Raw genomic sequence first — 22,501 nt, 5'->3', positions numbered from 1 at the left:
CTTAAAACAAATCAACAGTGGGTCCTGTCTTCAACACTCCCACTCAAGTTGGTGCATGGATGTCAATGTCATCCATGCCCAACTTGGTACTTCCAAATTGATTGCATGCGAGAGCCTTTGTAAACATGCTGCTAGTTGATCCTTGGACTTTGGGTATAGTGTGTACATTACTTTACCAGCCATATTTTCATGGATGAAATGACAATCAACTTTCATGTGCAGTCTTTTTATTAAACATAAGATTGCTGGCAATGTAAATTGCAGCTTGATTGTCGCATTCCATCTTCATAGGTTGAGGAACCTCGTAACCAAATTTTCCATCAAAGTCTTTAGCTATATTAGCTCACACAGTGTGTGCCATTGCTCGATATTCTACTTTTACATTGGATGTTGCGACTATATTTTGTTCCCTGCTACGCCAATAGGTTTCCTCCAAGTAACTAGACTTGCCAACTGGCTAACAACGCTCACGAGAAATAAGTTGGCAGGGAGTGTAATCGTAAAATACATATGTTTTCCAACAAGATGTTGGGATCAACCAAGATCTTCAAACAATTTTCGTTGTCCTTGATCAGTTTTATGTTAGGATCCATATGGGTCTCAATAGGCTTTGCCCCTAGCATACTTGTCTCATACAAAAACTCAGTAATATACTTTCTTGTAGACATGATGATGCCAAATTTTGATCTTTCCACTTCCATTTCAGTGAAGTAATGTTAAACTCTTAATCTTTGGTATGTACATGATCTTGTATCTCTTGATCTCATCTATTTTTCTTTCATTATTCCCAATAACCACAATGTCATACTGTTAGACCAGAGTCACAATACTACTATACTGTCACTTTACAAATACAGAGTGATCCAACTGGCATATTCGAAAGCCAAAGTTTATGGCAATTGAGTTGAACTTATTGAACCATACACGGGGAGACTACTTGAGACAACACATCACCTACGAGGCTATGAGACTACTTGAAACACCATAGCACCTTTCGGAGCTTATAGACCTTTCCTAACTCTACCTAAGCAACATACTCTGGAGGTTTGTGCATATAAACCTCCCTATGAATATTGCTGTGAAGAAAGGCATTCTTAGAACTTATCCTTTTTTTTCCTAAGTTTCTGGATTTGTTTGGATAAAAATAAGTAGTACACTTTCTATTTACATTTTGGGCTCTTCTAAAATAGAATTAGGCTTTATTTAGGTTGATCTAAGGGCTGAAACTGATAATATATTATTTGTTATGTTTAAAGTAGGTATTTAAGGTGTTTCAGGCCTATATATTTAAAGTTTTGCTGTACTTTTTAGGAGGTCAATGAATAGTGATGAGTTTTCCTTATTGGATTTTTGGTTTTACCTTGCTTTGATCATGTTTTGGTCAAAATTGTTAATGTTACATAACCTCCATGGAAGAAGAAGACGACGAAGAAGAAGAGATGAAGGACAAAGTGGGAGAGTCTTATATGCATGCATGTGTACATGTAAAGACCAAAATACCCCTCTAACACTCCCCCTCAAGCTGGAGTGTACATATCATACAACCCCAGCTTATTACAAATATCTCTCAACTTGAACTTTCCCAATGATTTAGTAAAAATACATCTGCAAACTGATCTCCATACCGAGTAAAGACGGTTCTAATCTCTCTTTGGAGTTTCTCATGAACAAAGTGACAATCTACTTCGGTATGCTTTGTCCTCTCATGAAACATTGGATTGGAAGTGATATGAAGTGCCACTTTGTTGTCACAATAGAGTGATGCTGGAGATGAAGAGGGAATACCAATCTGTGACAGAAGAGACCTCAACCAGGTCAACTCTTCACATGTATGGGCCATGGCTCTATACTCCGCCTCTGCACTCGGCCTGACTACTACATCTTGGTTTTTACTCCAAGGCACCTGATTACCTGCAACAAAGGTGCAATAGCCAATAGTCGATCTCCATGTAGATCTAGCCCAATCTGCATCCGTGAACCCTTCCAATCTCATATGATTATGCTTCTTGAAAAATAACCCTTTTCCAGGAGCACTTTCCAAGTATTTAACTATCTGTAGGTCTGCTCCCCAGTGCAAAGTACGAGGTGAACTCATGAACTGACTAACCACTCCCACTGCATAAGATATGTTAGGATGTGTCTTTGTCAAATAAATGAGCTTGCCAATCAGTCTCCTATAGTTGTCAAACTCTTACGAGTTGTACGAGTCAACTCTCGAGCCGAGCCGAGTCGAGTCATTGGGCTTTCGAGTCGACTCGCCCATGCGAGTCGCCTCTGTCGAAAACTCTTACGAGTCATCTGGTGACTCTTACGAGTCGCTCCGAGTCGAGTAAAAAAACGATGACTCTTACTAGTCGAATCGAGTCGTTTTTTATGGTTGGAAATTTGGAAGTAGGAACTTAAAACTTAATTATTTTTGTTCATGCAAGTTACAGGCATGTAGTTATTTACTAGTAAAATGGTGGGCCCCACACCATCAAAACATGAGATGTAAAATGGCGGGCTCCAGTCAAATGCATAGGTTTGGGTAGGGACGGTGGACACCACCTTGTCAATAACATTAGGGGTAAAATGGTGGGCCCCACTTTCTGCATTGGTTTGGGTAGAGACAGTGGGCCCCACCAATCTTAGGCATGATAATTAAATATTGGGCCCACCCCATCATAGCATGAGGTGTAAAATAATTAGTCCAAACCATTCAAAAAGAAAGTTGATCCCACAGTGTATGCATGGGTTTGGATAGAGGTGGGCTCACTGGATCAAGGGTAAGATAGTGGACCCTACCCATGCTATTCTTGGGTATAGAATATAGGCCCTACCCCACCTTATCAAAAGATCAAAAAATGATGTGGGGGAAAATACTTTCCAGGAAAAACTTTTTATGAAAAAGGCGAATGACATTTGGAAAGTTATGTGCTTAGTATATATTATGGATAGATGGATATTTTTGGCTTAGTGCTTTATCTATGTGCAATTGGGTTATATTTTTTTTACATGCTTCATCTTTTGAGATATAATGATATTTTTTACTACATTTCTACTCTTTTCAAAAACTCTTACGAGTCACGAGTCATAAAATTAAGAATCGAGTCACGGGTTGACAACTATGTATACCTGCACGGTCCATCAACTCCCCATGTTCTGGAAACAACTTCACGTTGGGATCCATAGGAACCTTAGCCGACTTTGTTCCTGAGGAGCCCATCTCATCTAATCTAATATGTCCAGCGTGTACTTCCTTTGAGACAAGGAAAGACCACCTCTAGAATATGCCACCTCAATGCCCAAAAAATACTGAAGACGACCAAAGTCTTTGATGCCAAAATTCCATTTGAAGGAACTTTTTAAGGCCATGAATACCAGCTTCATCATATCCGGTAATCACAATTTCATCCACATAGACAATCAACATCATATAAGCAGCATAAGAATGATTGCTGAATACTTAATGATTGGCTGCACACTGTCTCATGCCAAAGCTCATAACAACCTCACTGAATCTACCAAACCAAGCTCGTGGAGACTGCTTTAACCCATATAACGCCTTACGTAGATGACATACCGAACCAATCTCAAGTGGCGAGGCCTGTGTTCTCAGTCGGCGAAGCCTCACAACAAGAGTAGATCATTCAGTTCGGTCCCGTTAACAACCCGCACGGATGTTGAAAGAGGAATGTCTCGACTGCCCGAGGTATAAGTGAGAAATATGGGGGTGATGAAGGATCAAACAAGGACAAGAAGTCAAGCTCACCCGGGAGATAAGGCCGATAAACAACCCTCATTGGGTGGGGATTTTTTGCTATGATGAAGACTTCCATTGAAGCAGCTATACAAGCTATTTTGGTTCCTTGAGTCACTAGATAAGCTTGGACCGTGAGAAACAAACCTAGGAGGTTGCTCTTTATATACCTCTTCAGAGAGATCACCGTGCAAGAAGCCATTTTCAAATCCAACTCGTAAAGGGGCCAACCACAATAGGGGTGCAACTCGGGTCAATTTTTCGGAATTCAGGTTGAGCTTTTACCTTAAAATCGGGTTGGGTTCGGGTCGATTCCAAATTTTTTTTTTTTTTAGCAAAAGCTCAACCCGACCCGACCCAAGTTGCACCCCTAAACCACGATTAATTGCAAATAATATAAAGACACGAACAAAGGGTATTTTTGCCATTAGAGAAAATGTCTCCGTATAGTTGATCCCAAAGGTTTGTGTATAGCCCTTAACCACCAAACGGGCTTTCAACCGATCCACTGTACCATCTGGCAGATATTTCACAAAGAATACCCAATGACAACCAACTGCTTCTGCACCCTTTGGTAGCGGAACTAAATCCAATGTACGGTGAGACTAAAGTGCCACCATCTCAGCCTCCATGGCAGAGCACCAACCTGGATCAGCTAATGCCTCTGCAATAGACTTAGGAATCGTAATAGCTGACAAAGATGAAACAAAACTCAAGTAGGAAGGTCAAACACAATCATAAGAGACAAAATGGGAAATAGTATGAGCAGATGAACGAGAATGAGTCTGAGAAGTGGGACTCAATGGGATTAGAGGGTGGAGCAATACCTGAGGTGGATCGGCCAGACGGCGGAGGAGGTGGAACAGGATGAGGTGCTTTGATGTAGCGGCGGTCTGATCAACGAGCACAATCTGGTGAGGACCACAGGAATAAACTGTCACCTGCGCATGTTTAGCAGTCACAATGGGGCTAGGTAGGGGAAGAGGCAACCTAGACTCTTGAACAAAATCTAGAGCACATGAAGAGAAATAGGCGGTATCCTCAAAAAACGTAACATCAGCAGAAACAAAGGTCCTGTTTAGGGTATGACTATAGCACTTGTACCCTTTCCGAGTGCGAGAATAGCCAAAGAAGACACACCTCTCAGAACGGGGATCAAGATTATCCAAGCTAGGAGACAACTTATGGACGAAGCGCACACAACCAAAAACACGGTGAGTCAAAGGAAATGGATCACCCGAACGGTGAAGGATAGAAAAGGGAGAACGACCACCCAACACGGAAGAGGGAAGACTGTTACCAAGGAAGCAAGCGGTAAGAACGGAATCACTCATAAGGCTTGGGAACCTTCATCTGAAAGAGAAGAGTACGGGCTATATCAAGTAAAGACCGCATGTTCCGCTCTGCAACCCCATTTTGCTGGGGGTATCCGCACAAGAAGACTGATGAAGCGTACCATGAGACTCAAGGAAAGATTGAAAACCAGAAGCAGAAGAAAAGTACTGCTTGGCATTATCGGTCCTCAAGCACCCAATACTCAACTCAACTGAACTGAACTCAACTCAACTTAACAAAGCCTTTGTCCCAAACTAGTTGGGGTCGGTCCTCAAGCACCCAATAAAATAATTTATTGATTGCACACGTCTTGGTAAAAAAAAAATGCGAAATACAGAAAAGGCCTCAAAACGATCTTTCAACAAAAACAACCCAGTCATACGTGAATAATGATCCATGAATATGACAATATTTGAAGCCAGATAAGGAGGAGGTTCTACAAGAACCCTAAATATCAGAATGGACCAACTCAAAGGGATGTGCAACTCTACGAACTAGGCACGGTGGGAATGACACACGATGGTGTTTACCTAACTTACAGGACTTACAACAGACTGTTGTAATGTTGTAATAGGACTCGAGAGAAGGCCAGATCTGCGCAGCTCATCGACATAGGGATTTCCCAAATGGCAATGCCATTGAAAGGCATCATTTAGGGTACTTAAATGAACAATGGTTATCGACTGATCCAGATAATATAGATATAGACCGTTCACCTCACAGCCCGAACTAATCGTCCTCCCAGTCATCAGATCCTGAAAAGCACACAAAGGAGAAAATGTTACAGAACAATTAAGAGTTTTAGTTAACTAACAGAAAGTGAGTTAAAAGGAAAATTAGGAACACATAAGACAGAGGATGATGAAAGTCCAGAAGAAAGAGAGGCGACCCTAACTCCTGAGATAGGAGAGGTAGTCCCATAAGCTAAAGTAACTGAAGGAATGGGTAAGGAAGAAGATTGGAAGGCAGAAAGAATACTAGAGTTAGCGGTCATATGATGGGAGGCACCTAAATCAATAAGCCACGACCCAGAGGAAGAGAGAAAGCAAGAGGAATGGTTACCGTGCTGAGCGAAGTTGACCCTAGCTTGGTTTGCGCTGCCCTTATACTGTAGGTACTCCTCATACTCAGCTTGTGAAATGATAAAGGGACCGACATGCGCAGTAGGTGAAGTGGAGGAAGGAACAAGGCCATCAGAAGTCGCAACAAAAGCCCGCCATGTTGCCCGAGGTGGGTGTAACTTAGGATGAAGATCATAACAAAAGGCGACGGAGTGGCCATCCAGATCACAATGTGTACAAAGGTGAGATCCATAGCCACCAGAAAAATGTCCTCCCCCTGAACTAGGATTACCTCTAGAACTTCCGCCATGGAAAGTGCGATCTCCTCCAGACTGAGCAGGAACATCCGTAGGAGTTGAATGCGAGGAGAGAGCCATAATCGAAGCGTCTCAAATAAGTACCAGCAACGAATCACCAACAAATAATCAAAGCAAACCACACCAATGTCAATCACAATATCGAATGATCAAACGAGAGCCAACGGAGAAGAGGCCGACAAAAACCGCATAGCCCTAGAGAGCCAGGTAAACAACAACCCATGCTCAATCGGGGCTCACAACAGACAACGATGAAGTACCATGAAGAGAAATAAGCCGAAAAACACTTCTCGGATAGAACTAGAAGACGTAGCAGGCGTAACCAATAATGCACGAATCACAAAGATGGAGATGATATCAAACCACAACCAACAACGAAGAGATAGCACCCCTCAACAACGATGAATAAAATCACTAGGTGAGAAGGAATCAACCGAACACACCACTCGGCCCCGGAACGGAAAAGAATCTCGAGTGGGTGAGCAAACCAACCAATCGATAGAAAAAAAAAACAACAACATCAGGCCGGGGCCCACAACAACAAGGGAGAAGGGTGGAAGGTTGGTTCAGACCATCGAAGAATGGCTCAAGGGAACCAAACACAAGTGGGTGTAGAGGTTTACGGCAATAAAAGGGAGGGAAAGGTACTGTTTGGGGGATTTACAATAGCAAAAAAACGAGAGAAAGAGAGTGATTGGAAGATGGGTGGGATTTTGTGGCAAAAAAGGAAAACCCAAAAAAGTGGGTTGGGGTTGGAGGGTTAAGATTAGGGTTTATGAAGGGGCAACACTGTTAAAAATAGAGAAGAAAGGTTAGGGTTAGGGTTCAGGGCAGTGTGTGTGTGTGTGTTTGTGTGTGCGCGCGCGCGCCCCTCTAACCAGATCTATTGTTGTTTTTCTCTCTAGCATGAAGATCTATTAGATTGTTTGTGTGATCGTTCAATTCTCTAGCAAGTTTTCTACTTTTGGTGGATTTATATTAGTTAACTTGCATCACTATTGCCAGTGTTCGTTTGAGTTTTTTATTCTGAATTTCTTATTCAAAATAAGGGAGGTTTGCCTCTATAGTCTCTGAAAAATACAGTATATATGTTGGTTAGCATTCCAAAAGTTCTGAGTCTGCCCTGGATGAATTTTTGTAGCTTGAACGTGATGCTGGTCGGTTTATAAACTGTAAAGATAGGTTGAACTATTGCCCTTTGGGGGCATGTGCGCTGGCTGGTACTGGGCTTCCCATCAACAGATTTATGACTGCAGAGGCTTTGGGGTTTACTGCACCTATGAGGAACAGGTATACTGAAATATATTCTTTAGTTTGTAACTTTTGATCCGGTTTGGATGTCGTCTTTGTTTCACATTTTCTAGTTATATAAAGTCCAACAAATATTATTATACTTTCCCATTTGCTTCCCTTTTTCTTTCTGCTTAGAAGTTATATGTGCCAAATGCATCTAAACTCATGGAGGGCTTTTCTGGTTTCCATAATCTGGCATGTAGAGACTTTGTGGGAACTTCTTTACCTTCAAATTTAGATGTGCTGAGTGTTTTTTAAAAATTTCTCTGAGTGACATTTCAGACATGCTGTGGGATAAGCAGAATGTAACCTGATATTACATTTGCATTGTCGTTTTGTTGTTATGTCTCTACCATTCCCATTCTCTTGTTATATCTTAAAGTTTGTTTTAGTTTTTTTTAAATTTCTCTGAGTGACACATTTCAAACATGCTGTGGGATAAGCAGAATGTAACCTGATATTACATTTGCATTGTCGTTTTGTTGTTATGTCTCTACCATTCCCATGCTCTTGTTATATCTTAAAGTTTGTTTTAGTTTTTTACACCTTTTGTATAGATTTACTATTAGTTTGTAAGTACTCGAGCCAGACTACTGCTGACCTTTCTAGTCGACTGCCTGTGAACAGAGGTAGTAAGCTTTTCCCCATGATTGGGGCATCATGGGCAGACCTGGATTGAGCCCTGCAGCATAGCTTCTGCTAGACGTACAGCCGAAATGGTCAGGGTCGATAGCTCGGGGCTATACCGCCCAAATCTACCCGTGGATCATCACTGACAAGGTTCTATGGGCGCCATTGCAACCAATTTTGGATGTGGAGGAGCTTATGCAACGAGCCCTTCACCTTCAACAAACAACTGTGGAAGCCATACAAGTGCGAGTAGCCCTTGATCTATTTCATGGACCGGATAGTAGGGCTAGGAAAGGAGAGATGTGGCCTATTTTTCTAGGTACATGGCCGAGCCATGGATGGAACAGAACTGGATTGAGTACCCTGTGACATTAAAAATTGAGATGGTTAGGGTTTAGTTCCAAGACGGACCCCCCTCCCTCTCTTTTTTTTTTGAGTAGTGTGAGCTTTTTGGGTTTATCTCTGAGTCTCTCCAGTTTCTCCCATTTTGATTCATGAAACCAGACTCGAAGTGCTCTCTTATTGGATCTACACGTTGTGCATTAGAGAGATAATTTTGGTATATTTGTTGCAGAGACCAAAGCAGCAGGTTAATGGTTTGAAGAAATTCCAATTTGAAAGGATGGTATTGTTGGAAAGTTCAACGAATGGGTGTGGAAGGGAAGGGTTGATTGTGATGTGAGACCTGATTTTGCAACGATGGCGTGTCTTCTCTGTGATTGTTCAAGTTTCCAATTTTCAGTTTGGGTGATAGGTTTCAATTTAATTATATAGATGCAATAAAATTCCTTTAGTTGTCTTGTAAACCTGTACTTAAAATATGGGATGTAGTTTTGTTGTGGGACACTGTTGATATATCTGTTAACAATTTGGTGTCTTGGAGTCCATGATTACCCAGTATGTTTGGCGTGGATTGCTAGAAATGAGCAATCCAATTATTCTATCTTATACGAGTGAATTTGGTGAGACCAAGATCATGGTGGCGAATTTGTTACATATTTTTTTCTAGCTTGGGCGCATTAGTTCTTGGAAGGAAAATTCATTGGTCTGGTGCGCTTTTGTGATGGTTGTAGTGGTGGTGATAAGTTTCCTATAGGCGTAGGTTTGGATGTTAGGCTTCTCTGATGAAAAGTTGGAGACTTGGAGCACTGGAACACAGAGGGGGCAGGAGATCAGGGACGACAGTGGACCCCATTATCCCAATGTAGAGCTGCGACTAAATGGCAATGATGGTCTCAGGCGCGGAATAGGACTAGGACCTTGCTTCCAAACGGCTTTAGCAAACCCGGATTTTTCGTCTTTATTTTTTTTTTAAAACGAAAAAAGAAGCTACAAGGGTGTTTGTGTCTCTTAGAAAAATGATCTTCCAAGCCACATAAACAACAAAAAAGGGGGAGGGGATGGATTAAACAGGGGATAGCAATTTGATTTCCCTAATTAATATAGGCACACAATTATCCTACATCCAAATGGACTAAACTACTATATGTATTACTTTTTGAGTTAGCAGTAATAATAATAATAATAATATGATGACGCTCCTTTATGATCTTCTTTTATTTAATTGATGGGATTTGCTTCCTACTAGAGTAATGGATTTCCTCTATATAAGTGCCAACTTCTAGAGCAAGGTAGCAAGTTGAGGTTCACTTTGTGTTTCTCATCCCTCTCTTTTCTGTGTTTGCTTGATCCCAAATAGCATTGACGCAGTATCAGATCGGGATTTTGTTTTAGAGTTTCTGTCAGCCAATTCGATCACTGCAGTTCACCTTTCTCGGCTCGGTGAAGAGTGGGTTTTGTGGGCATCAGAGGAGTTTGGTTTCCTAACCCCAAGCGACAAGGTCTCGACTGGTAGCAGCATCATGCCTCAAAAGAAAAACCCGGATCCAATGGAACTTGTTCGTGGAAAGTCCGCTAGAGTTGTCGGAAACCTTGTTACCCTTCTTGTATTGTGTAAGGGACTCCCACAAGCTTATAATCGTGATTTACAGGTAGAATTTTTTATTCACTTATTTATGATTTGGTCGAGTTATTTTATTTGTAGAAAATTTTAATTTTGAAGTAAAAATTTATCATAAATGCTATTTATCTTTGAGCAGGAAGACAAAGAGCCCCTATTTGACAGTGTTCGAACTATCATGGGAATGCTTGAAGTAACGGCTGAGTTTGCCCAGAATATTTCGTTCAATATTGGGAAGATAGAAAGTGCTCTACCCGCTGGGCATCTTGATGCCACAACACTTGCAGATTATCTTGTGAAGAAGGTAAGTTGGTTTCTTTCAAAACACTTCATGCATTCTGAAGGACACCCTCTGCTCATTTTTCTTGTATTCAGCTGCATAATAAAGCCTAGGATTGATAACTTGCAATTAAATTCAGAAACAAACCTTGAGTCAATTTTACTCAGTTTGAATCAACTCGAAATTCGGTTGAATAGTCCGGTCTTGGAAGTTCAAAAGGCTCATGTTGTAGTTTGATTGTTTGAGTTTTGAGTGCGTGATCAAGTTTTTTATGTACTTGGTGGATTGTTTTTGATGATCAAGTTTTACATTATTGTTTCTCACGTGTCCGCGGAAAGTTTCTCATGTGTCCCTGGAAAGTCAGAGTCGGTGCGAATTCTCCCAATTTGTGACCCACCATCTATTATATAAATGGGTAAATGTTCTTTTCCATTATGAATAGCAATTGGATTTGATCTACTTCAAATACCCTACTATATAATGAAATGGTCTCATCTACTAGTCTTTATAATACCTCAGGAGCTATTCTTCTTAGCAAGAATTGTTGCAGTAGGATAATGGCTAGGAGGATTTGAAAGGAATTATGGCATTAAGGTTTCCAAGGTTTAGCCGAGGCTTAGCTCAGGACCCCACTTGTCGTGATTACTCTAGCGAGCTTAGAGTATGGGAGTTGGTCTTTTACTAATCATTTTTATTTGGGATTTAAGAAAACCAAGTTACCTATTTTGCTTGTCCCAACTCTTGACTAATTCAAATCAACTCAGCAAATTCTCAGTAATTGATCGAACCTCTGAAAAACGAAATAAGAAGAGCTACCTATTTCTGATGAAAGAGACTGATATAACCTTCAATCAAATTGGTTCCAATTTTGAAATTTAACTCTTTCGTGTCAGTGGTTTTTTTGACGTGTGATTTCAGTTGATCTGCTCACCGTATTTCCTAAGACCATGCTAATACTCAATTTGAGAGCCGATTTTGAGTCCAAAAGTGATTATTGCACTAAAAATTAAACGCAATTTTGAGTCCAATAATCAGTTTTGGATTCAAAATCAATTCCTAAATGAACAGAGCCTACACAACCCCTCTCTTTTCCTCTTTCTGAATTCATCACACTGGGTGCTTATTTCTCTATTTCTCTTTATGATGCAGGGAATACCATTCAGGACTTCTCATGATATAGTGGGAAGATGTGTTGCATTGTGCATCTCAAAATGCTGCCAGCTTTTGGATCTGACCCTTGATGAATTGAGAACTGTAAATCCTGTGTTTGAGAAGGATGTTTATCAGTTTCTTGGAGTTCGGAATTCAATTAAAAACTTCTGCTCTTATGGATCAACGGGTTTAGAATGCGTAGCTGAGCAACTCAACTTCTGGAAAGCCAAGCTCGGGTTCGATACAGACAAAGGTCAGTAGAAACAGTTGTAAGAGAAGTTTTTGAAACTACCCAAGAACTCAAAAAATCAGAAGACTATTTACAAAACCTCAAAGTGGGGGTACATGGGGGATCAATGATTCAAACTCTGCGACGAGAAAGGAATTGACATAAATCAGAATCCCTTTCGGCTATCAGAAGATCTTGACATAAGCAAGAATGCAATTATATGGAAGAAAATATCCTGTATATTTTCAAAGTGCTTTCAAAACAAGATCCTCAAAAAGGTAAATGCCTTGGCCTTTTAGTTTTTGTAAGACAATGCACCTCACTCTCGAGTGGCTCTTGAGTTCTGTTTTGTTGACAGGAAACTTGTGGTAAACTTAGGAAATGAAAACATTGGCCATTCATGACTTAGCTGAGAGTACAAGTATTAGATTTGCACACAACACACACTCTCCTCTAATTTCAATTCCACTATTTCCCTTTTCTAGTTTTCAAATTTCAAAAAAAGTTGTTTTCTCTTCATTCTCCCTTCATCCAACAATATGTTAAACTTCCAGTCACTCGAAAAGCTTAAGCTGTTGGAGACAGCGTTATATAGCCTTTTAAATTTGTAACACAATCATTGAAAGCATTCGAGGGAGCAACTATAAAATTCATGGGTTCAATCTTTTCATTTTTGCCACTGGGAATCCCTTTTTCTTCACTCTGCCCACATGTAATATATTTTTTTTTTTTTTGAAAAAAAAACCTTGGGAGCAAGCGGCGAAGCCCTAACCCTAGCAATGCATACTCTGTTCTTGCAGATTGGACATAAGTGGGCTTAAATATTGGTTTGCTTACGCAGATTGTCATAGGATTTCATTTTTTGTTTCTGCATCATTTTTGTTGTATTTAGTTTACTGTTCATACTACATTTCTGCACCATCTTCATTTAAAAAAAAAATAAATTATTTAAAGGGTAGCGAATTTTATTTAGAAATCAGGAAAGGGGACAAGATGTCCCACATACAGAACCATTACAATATGCAATAGCCAGTAATTGACCCGGAAAAAACAGCCAAAATTACAATACATTCCCATCCGTAAAAGGGTATACAACCCCCGGCTCTGATAAGAAAACACCAGCTTTTTAACCCGGAAGGGTGTGGCGCTCTGGCGTGAAGTCATGGGTTTGCTCCCCAGTGACGAGCGTTCGAATCCCCCCTTGCTTACCCGATGCACGTGGTTTCCGGGTGATTGCTCTCATCCGTAGGGAAATAGTCCTACCCCCAAAGGGGGTGGAGACACCCTTCGTTACCAAAAAAAAGAAAAAAAAAGAAAAAGAAAACACCAGCTTTAAAAGGGTGGGGACACCCTTCGTTACCAAAAAAAAAATGAAAAAAAGAAAAGAAAAAGAAAACACCAGCTTTGAAAAGCATCTGCATTTGAGTTCGCAGATCTACCCTTATGGGATAGCTGGGGATTTAAGAGCCGAACTAAGTCTCTGATCTCATCTATAATTTGATAGATACGCCACGGTCAGCCGCTTCTTCCCAGTGCCCATGCGATAACATTGGTTGAATCACCCTCAATCATCAGCGGCCCTAAGTTATTCATTGCTATCCATTTTAATCCAAAGAGAAGCCCTTCGCTTCCGCCACGATCCCTTCACAAACTCCCGCAGGAGACGAATACCTCTTCATTTCCTGTTCATACATGTCATATCATAAGGAAATTGTGCCAGACTGTACCGCAGCCGTAGACATAAAACCTGTTGTTGTATCTTAGGTCAGTCCATTTGTTGGGCTACAATGTAAATAGGTTGTTGCCTAAAAATCATTCCCATAGGACGATCCTAACCCTATTATCTATAGAAGTTTCCATAATGTGGAGTCCCTCTATAAATTGGAGGGTTAGGATTTTTTTTTATGGGTAAGCTGGGGTTAGGTGGACCTCGACCAGACCTCATTAATAAGAATAAGAAGAAATACAAAAGAAGATCGGGAAAAAGAGTTAGATACAAGGCACCAATTGAGGAGAAGATGAGAGAGCACCCTTAAGATGATTTGGACATATCCAATGTAGTAGGCCTTTGGATGCTCCGGTGAGAAGAGGCAACTCATGCCAAATTGATAGAGTAAAAAGAGGTAGGGGCAGGCCGAAAACAACTTGGGGGTAGAAACAGTGAGGAAAGACTTGCTAGCTAGGAACATAACAGAGAACATGACCTTGGATAGGATAGAATGGAACAAATCCACATAGAAGCCAACTAGAGCTGGGATTAGAGCCGGGTAGATTCCTTTAACCTTCTTCATGAAATTTTTCTGAAGGATTCATTTTAGCCGATCCCCAACTAGTTTGGGACAAAGGCTTTGTTGAGTTGAGTTGATTTGATTTGAGTAGATTTTTCCAACCCGATTATAATGGAGGATTTCAAGCAGTTTGGGAGTTGTGAGGGGCAAAGGAGTTTTGTGCTCTTTGCATGGATAATCTCTCTTTGAGACGAGGTCAGCCGCCGAGTTGCCTTCGCTCCATTTATGTGTAATGCGCCATGATTTAGTGTTTCACGCCATTTATGTGTAATGTGCCATGATTTAGTGTTTCGAAGGACCGAAAAGATTTCGTTATTCATATTCGTTTTTCTCCATGGAGGTTTGAATTTCCCGTTGAGCATATTCACTGCTAATTTTGAGTTGGCTTCAATCTACATATTAGAGAGACCCTGGTTGATGGCCGGTATGATTCCAATTGAATCAAAATTCTAATTGGAATTCAAACTCAGTTGAGGTTTTGTTCGAAAAAACTGAGAGATTTGATTGTCACGTTGTAAGAAGAAAAAATGGATTATCCTTGGAAATGATTTTTGGGGCACAACCTATTTACGTTGTGGCTGGATTGGATCAACCTCTGGTGTGGAGCATACCGTACATTTTGAAAAATTCACTGCCACACATCATATAAAATATCTTATACATTTTATTCATCTTTTCATTCCTTATTATTTAATAAGTTATCCAATTGGAAAACCGTAAAACAAATTAAGGTATTTGCTAAGGCATTTTACTCCTATGTGGCTGCTCTCTCATGCAAGAGCAGGTCCGTGAAATGCCTTCTGTGATGGTCCCTATCAAATCCCACAAATTAAATAGTGCCATTAACAAAATAGGGTAGTGCAGATATCAGTCCTCTAAATGAGCAACTTTGGAGTAGGAGAGGGTGAACCCTAATCTAATCTGCTTCTCAATCGCTCAATACTAACTTGACCCATCTAACCCAGGGTTCGGGCTGACCTAGCACAAAAACATAAAAAACAATGGGAAATGATTTCAGCACAACTATGTTTTGATACAAGACGTTCATGCATCTTGTCTTTTAGCAGTTAATTGTCAGTAAGTGCTTTTTAGGGACCGTAAAAACCCTTTTACAGCTCTTTAAATATAAAAGACAAGAAACATGAGTGTCTTGTATCAAAACATGTTTGTGTTGAAATCATTTCCCAAAACAATACAACAACAAAATCATAAAAAAAATTAGACGACTGTTGAGGTTTGGGTTGGGTCGAGTTGCCCAAGGTATCGATCCTAACCCAACTTGAAATAAAATTAGACGACTGTTGTGGTTTGGGTTGGGTCGAGTTGCCCAAGGAATCTATCCTAACCCAACTTGAAATTAAATCGAGTTGCTTTTCCCAACCCTAACCAAGCTCAACCCAAACCAACAGAATGCCGACCCAACCCGAGCTGAAATTAACCCATCAGGTTTGGGTTGAGCCCTATCCAAGTCGCACCCATATTAGATAGGCCTAATCTCAAAAAACAATACTCCATAGGATGATCATAAACCTCTAATATATTCAGGGGCGGAGCCAGGAATTTACACTTTGGGGGCCAGACTAATTTACGCTTGCTTGCATTGGTCATTGGTGGGCCATGGCCACTACACTAGCTAAGCATGCATGTACAACCTTTGACAATAAAAGGGGTTTTGCAAGTCGTTGTGGGGCCATGGCCCCCCCTCATGCTATATGTAAAATTAGAAGATTTTATATGATGCATGAGCGGGTTGTCAAATATTTTTAAGAAAGTACAGTGGGTCCCACTTCTTAGATGACCCAAACCGTTCATTTGACTAGCCACAACGTAAATAGGCTGTACCACTAAATCATCCCCATAGGATGATCCTAATTAAGGACTGCACGTTATAGAAGGGTTAGGATCATCTTGTGGAGATGAATTCTTAGGATGATCCAAACCGTTCATTTGATGATCCACAACGTAAATAGGCTGTTCACTTAAATCATCCCATAGGATGATCCTAACTCTCCGATCTAAAGGACTGCACATTATAGAAACAGAGGGTTAAGATCATCCTATTGAGATGATTTACTGGGTACAACCTATTTACGTTGTAGCCTATCAAATGATAGGTTTGGATCATCCTAAGAAGTGGACCTGTTCACGGGCACAAAGCATGTAAAATTAGAAAACACACTAAGTTTGAAACAACAACAGTATAGAAACAAGACTTTATATGGTGGACGTGCATCCATGTGCAGCCGAAAAAAAGTGGGACCCACATTATTTAGGTGATCCAAACCGCTCATTTGTTGGGCCATAGCCTAGATAGAGTGTACCGAAAAACTCTTCTCCATAGGATGATCGTAACGCTTTGATCCGTTGACGTTTCTATACTGTCCATTTTAAAACCTCCACAAATCGGAGGGTTAGGATAAATCCTATAGGGAAGATTTTCTGGGCACACCCTAGCTACTCAATGGCCCAATAAATGAACAGTTCAGATCACCCAAATATTGTGGACCTCACTATTTTTAAAGCATGCACAGCTGTCTACCATATAATTTCTCAAAACAAAAAAAAAAAAAATCTACAAATCAAAAGGTTAGGATGATCCCATAGAGATGACCCCACTAGACTAATTGAACGGCTTAGGTCATCCAAACAGATAACCCCACTAGACTCCCGTTTCAGTACGCACTAAGAAACGGACTCTCGAACAAAGTTACCGGGATCGCCCTCCCACCCTCCGACCCGCGATCCGGGGTCGCCGACCCGAAACATGGGTTATTTGCTACCCGGATCACAAAAAATGGCAACCTAGGCGACCCGCGTGAAAGGGAGAGATGCATAGATAGAGGGAACACTTCAAATTTTATATTATGGATTAGATAGGAACTGGAATTTTCATTTTTAATATATATGAATGGCATACACGAGGTTTTTGGTTTTGTTGAATGTATGTAGTATGGACTATAGAATGATATTATTGTAAAAATATATAAAATTATGTATATAGAGTAACAGAGCAACCCAGATTTGCACTCCAAATCAACCTGCGAGCTAAAATAGCCAACTGATTGAACTTACCTTCATCGTACACTGGGCTCCATCGTACCCGTTTCCGTACCCGTTTCCGTACCCGTACCAACAGCGTTCCATGTAACCTTGCTCTCGAACGTTCGCCTAACAAAATTAGAAAACGCCCGAACTTTCTCGAATGGAAGAAGCTTCTGGAGAACCCAAATTAGAAGGAATTGATAAACGAGAATGCACAAGAAAAGAATAAAAAAAGAAAAGCCATAGAACTCTCCAGAAGCAGAAAAACCTAGAAGCCCTCCCAACTCCAATATAAGTAACTCTCCCCATTCTCTCTCTCGTCATCGTAAGATTTCTGCAAAATCTGAAAACCTAATAGCGATAAAAACCTTAAATTTCTCTCTTTCTTCAGCTTCCCAAATCACTTTCCAATCAGATTTCTCTTTCGCTTTCGAATTTTCCTTAAGAAATTTGTAATGGCGGATGTTCAGATGGGTGATGCAGAGACTTTTGCCTTCCAGGCTGAGATTAATCAGCTTCTCAGCCTTATTATCAATACCTTTTACAGTAATAAGGAGATTTTCCTTCGAGAACTTATCAGTAACTCATCTGATGTAAGTAGATTGAATAGATATGTAATTTCACAATTTTTTTTGAGTTTTTTCTCTCTCGGGGGTTAGGGTTTGAGATGTGTGTGGTTTTGTAGGCTTTAGATAAGATCCGATTCGAGAGTTTGACGGATAAGAGCAAGCTCGAAGCACAGCCAGAACTGTTCATAAGGATCGTTCCTGATAAGGTGAACAAGACCCTCTCGATCATCGATAGCGGGATAGGGATGACCAAAGCAGGTATGCGTTACGTTTTGTTATTAGAGACTCTGAATCTGCCGTTTTGCAATATAATTCGGCCGCTATGTATTGTTAATTGGCCGTTTTGAAATGTGAATCGGCCGGTTTGCAATGTGAATGAGTAAACTATGTAAATCGAATTTTCGAACCGGGTTTACATTGCAATCCTCATTAGAGTTTCTTTTACTTTTTATTTTTTTTTTGTCTTATTCCTCAATGTAATTGGATGAATTCTAGAGTCTATAACCTGACGTGAACAATTGAATTCTCTGGTTTCTCTTGTTGTTGAATTCTCTGTATTAATTGGGCTTGTTTTCTATGTGGCGAGTTTACTCACCAGATTCTTCTCTGGCTGTCATTCAAATGCATCTCGAAATTGTTTCCTCTGTTTTCTAATATTTTTGAATGAAATTTGCATTTTCTTTTTTAAAGTGAAAAAAATTTAGTGTTCTCCTTGAAAATTGTGGTCGTTTCCTGTTTTGATTTAGGTCCTATTTGGATTTGATGGAAGAATTTTTATTATTCCACGATTTAGAGGGTAATTACATTATTATGGTTAAAATAGGTGAATATCATCATAATTTGAAGGTCCTTCTAAATTAATATTCAATAGTGTTGGATCAATAATCTAAACTTTCATTTAAAAAATAAAATAAAAAAATGAAAGTTTAGAAATATTTTTCCTTTCCAAACTTTTCCAGGAAATCCCCGCAATCCAAACAGGGCCTAGTGAATGATTTATGCTATTTTCTTGTCTCTGGACAGCTTCCGATTGCTTAAATGCTCTGTAGTAGGCTATCACAGGTGATCTATAGTCTATTGTTGTGCTATTTTTGAATTTGTGAACTGAAATATTTCATTTTGCTTTCTTTTTTGTAGATTTGGTGAACAATTTGGGAACGATTGCGAGGTCCGGAACGAAAGAGTTCATGGAGGCATTGCAGGCTGGTGCTGATGTGAGCATGATTGGTCAGTTTGGTGTTGGATTCTACTCTGCTTACCTCGTTGCAGAGAAAGTCATTGTCACGACAAAGCACAATGATGATGAACAATACATTTGGGAATCCCAAGCTGGTGGTTCTTTCACCGTCACAAGGGATGTCAGTGGCGAGCAGCTCGGCCGAGGCACCAAGATCACCCTCTATCTCAAGGAGGACCAGGTGAAAAATCTTTTTCATTCTTAACCATGTTGGGGTAGTTTCACGCTTTAATGTACTTACCAACTGTGTTTTTTAACTTTAATGTATTTTGGTTAGCCTTAGTAAAAAAAAGCATTTGGGTAAGTCTAATGAAAAAAAAATAATGTATTTACCAACTGGTTTTTTTTATCATTGTGCAGATGGAGTATATGGAGGAGAGGAGAATAAAGGATCTGGTGAAAAAGCATTCTGAGTTCATCAGCTATCCAATCTACCTCTGGACAGAGAAGACAACTGAGAAGGAAGTCAGTGACGATGAAGATGAGGAGACTAAGAAGGAAGAGGAGGGTGATATTGAAGAAGTGGATGAGGAGAAAGAGACAAAATCAAAGAAGAAGAAGGTGAAGGAGGTCTCCCACGAATGGTCTCTGATCAACAAGCAGAAACCCATCTGGCTCAGAAAGCCAGAGGAGATTACCAAGGACGAGTACGCCTCTTTCTACAAGAGCCTGACCAATGATTGGGAAGACCACCTTGCCGTCAAGCACTTCTCTGTTGAAGGCCAGCTTGAATTCAAGGCCATCCTCTTTGTGCCAAAGAGGGCCCCATTTGACCTCTTTGACACAAGGAAGAAGATGAACAATATCAAGTTGTATGTTCGCAGGGTCTTCATCATGGACAACTGTGAGGAGCTCATTCCGGAGTACTTGGGTTTTGTGAAGGGTGTTGTTGACTCTGATGATCTCCCGCTTAACATTTCTCGAGAAATGCTTCAACAGAACAAGATTCTTAAGGTGATTAGAAAGAATCTTGTGAAGAAGTGCATTGAGATGTTCACCGAGATTTCTGAGAACAAGGAGGATTATAACAAGTTCTACGAAGCGTTCTCGAAGAATCTGAAATTGGGTATCCATGAGGACAGTCAGAACAGGGCAAAGCTTGCTGATTTGCTCCGCTACCACTCTACAAAGAGCGGTGATGAGCTTACCAGCTTGAAGGACTATGTAACAAGAATGAAAGAGGGCCAGAAGGACATCTTCTACATTACTGGTGAGAGCAAAAAGGCTGTTGAGAACTCCCCTTTCCTAGAGAGACTAAAGAGGAAGGGGTATGAAGTTCTCTTCATGGTTGATGCCATTGATGAATATGCTGTCGGGCAATTGAAGGAGTATGATGGGAAAAAGCTAGTTTCAGCAACCAAAGAAGGGCTGAAACTCGAGGAAGAAACTGAGGAAGAGAAAAAGAAAAAGGAGGAGAAGAAGGCTGCTTTTGAAGGTCTCTGCAAGACCATGAAGGAGATTTTGGGAGATAAGGTGGAGAAGGTGGTTGTATCAGAGAGAATTGTGGATTCTCCATGCTGTCTGGTGACTGGAGAATATGGTTGGACTGCAAATATGGAGAGGATTATGAAGGCTCAAGCGTTGAGGGATAGTAGCATGGGTTCTTACATGTCGAGCAAGAAGACAATGGAGATTAATCCGGAGAATGGTATTATGGAGGAGTTGAGGAAGAGAGCTGAGGCAGATAAGAATGACAAGTCGGTGAAGGACCTTGTGTTGCTGCTCTTTGAGACTGCGTTGCTCACTTCAGGTTTCAGTTTGGACGAACCCAACACGTTTGCAGGGAGAATCCACAGGATGTTGAAGTTGGGATTGAGCATCGATGAGGAGGATGAGGTGGGTGGTGCTGATGACACAGATATGCCGCCTTTGGAGGATGACGGGAATGAGGAGAGCAAGATGGAGGAAGTTGATTGAAATGAGGCTAGGATGAAATGTGTGCTTTGAAAGTTGAGGCATGGGTGATTAGATAGGAAATTGTGTGTGGATGTTTAGGTTATAGAGGGTCGTAACTGCTATTACTACTAGTAATTTCTTTTCTTCGTTGGTCTTTTTTAGTGGTGGGATGAAAAAGTAGAACTGTTACTGTGTTTTTACTCTTTTGTCTTTTGGTATTGCTCTTTGAGATGTTTTTTAGTGGTTCTCAATGAACATGCTTAGTGTTTTTCGTGCAATGTCATGTTTCTCATTTTTTATAATCCTGGTTTGTTCTTAAAAGGGCCTGCAACAAAGCTCATAAAAGAAAAGGCTACCCGGAAGACTCATGAATGCTATAGTAACACTCCTAAGGATAAGAATGACATTCCTTCAATTTTCAGAGCCCAGAATGTGGCATCCTGATGTTGATTCAGTTTACTGATTTTTCGCTGTGATGTGGGAAATCTTGTGGAAAAATAAACTGGCTTTGGGCGTGTTTTTGATAAGCAAGTGGAAAGGAGGACGGTCGAAGAGGAAACCCTACCACGCAAACGCAGATTGATATGTTGATGGAGAGAGAGAGAGAGAGAGAGAGAGAGCAAATGCTGGAATTCGAATTCCAACAATCCAAAGATGCCCTTTTGGATTGTTTGGATTTTTGGGGTGAGTGTGTCAACTAAATGGTCACTCAATTAAAGCCTAAATCCAATTTTTTTTTTTTGAAAGATGACAGAATTGTATTATAAATCTTACGAAGCTTACATAAGATGGGGACCAGGAGTCCCCATTTGCATTTCAACATCCGAGGGCCCAGAATTTTACTTCCAGGCCATAAAAAGAGAGAAAACAAAAAGGTGTTCCTTGTATCATTCCCCTATAACCCCCAACCTTCGAACCTGAGCCTCCTAAAACTGTCGCCATCCTAATAGGCCGACCAACATCTTTTTTCAAAAACTTTTATAAACCTTTCAGAACTCTTGATAGAAACTTATCAAAAAAAAAAAAAAAAACTTTGCGATCTTCCATTGAAATGGAAGATCTTGAAAATAGACTCCCCTTCAAGTCGTGCATTTCCCAGAAACATCAAGAGACGCTCAATCTCAAATCAAAAAACCTCCTCATCCGACACAATAGCCGAGAGATCCTCAGCAGCAATCGGAATGATAATGGAATTTTGCATGAATTACTTGGGAATGATAAATTCGCACCGCCTGTAGGATAATCCGCACCCTTTAAAGTGAATTGAAGTCAAAAAACATAAAAAGTATGCCCCATAACCTCCTTTTTTACTCCTTTTGTGAATTATGCTACAGAGGGTGCAGATTTATCATCTCCCTCATATTATAGTTTTTTGGTGTTGTGGAAGGTAACAATTTTATTAACAAAATCAAAGCAGATTACATCATGGGGAGAAGTCATCCCACCGGTTTAACAGCAGTTACTTAGTCCCTT

General features: G+C 40.5%; 2 protein-coding genes across 3 annotated transcripts in view; both read left to right on the top strand.

The window, feature by feature from the left end:
- LOC143885273 (L-Aspartase-like family protein) overlaps positions 1 to 12,404 on the top strand; it is a 28,190-nt gene extending 15,786 nt beyond the window's left edge. For both annotated transcript variants that reach the window (XM_077389353.1, XM_077389354.1), the window contains 4 exons: positions 7,594 to 7,742; positions 10,075 to 10,366; positions 10,475 to 10,639; positions 11,765 to 12,404. In XM_077389353.1, coding sequence (XP_077245468.1) covers positions 7,594 to 7,742; positions 10,075 to 10,366; positions 10,475 to 10,639; positions 11,765 to 12,028 — 870 coding nt within the window. In that variant the 3' untranslated portion in view covers positions 12,029 to 12,404. The remainder of the gene's footprint in view (positions 1 to 7,593; positions 7,743 to 10,074; positions 10,367 to 10,474; positions 10,640 to 11,764) is intronic.
- Positions 12,405 to 17,551: 5,147 nt separating this feature from the next.
- On the top strand, positions 17,552 to 21,306 carry LOC143885270 (heat shock protein 83). Its single transcript, XM_077389349.1, has 4 exons — positions 17,552 to 17,919; positions 18,012 to 18,153; positions 19,033 to 19,313; positions 19,493 to 21,306. The coding sequence occupies exons 1-4, from the start codon at positions 17,782 to 17,784 to the stop codon at positions 21,047 to 21,049; spliced, it is 2,118 nt and encodes a 705-aa protein (XP_077245464.1). The 5' UTR covers positions 17,552 to 17,781; the 3' UTR covers positions 21,050 to 21,306.
- Positions 21,307 to 22,501: the final 1,195 nt, after the last annotated feature.

This window comes from Tasmannia lanceolata, unplaced genomic scaffold (assembly GCF_043159265.1).
Source record: "Tasmannia lanceolata isolate RefF3 unplaced genomic scaffold, GAP_Taslan_0.1 ptg000008l, whole genome shotgun sequence".
Lineage (NCBI taxonomy): Eukaryota > Viridiplantae > Streptophyta > Magnoliopsida > Canellales > Winteraceae > Tasmannia > Tasmannia lanceolata.
This window is presented reverse-complemented; position numbering and strand designations above follow the sequence as displayed.

Bases quoted from the DNA above. Each gene is read 5' to 3' on its own strand.
- LOC143885270 (XM_077389349.1), top strand. From the start codon at position 17,782: ATGGCGGATGTTCAGATGGGTGATGCAGAGACTTTTGCCTTCCAGGCT. The intron at 18,154-19,032 runs GTATGCGTTACG...TCTTTTTTGTAG, and splicing joins GATAGGGATGACCAAAGCAG to ATTTGGTGAACAATTTGGGA. The intron at 19,314-19,492 runs GTGAAAAATCTT...ATCATTGTGCAG, and splicing joins TCTATCTCAAGGAGGACCAG to ATGGAGTATATGGAGGAGAG.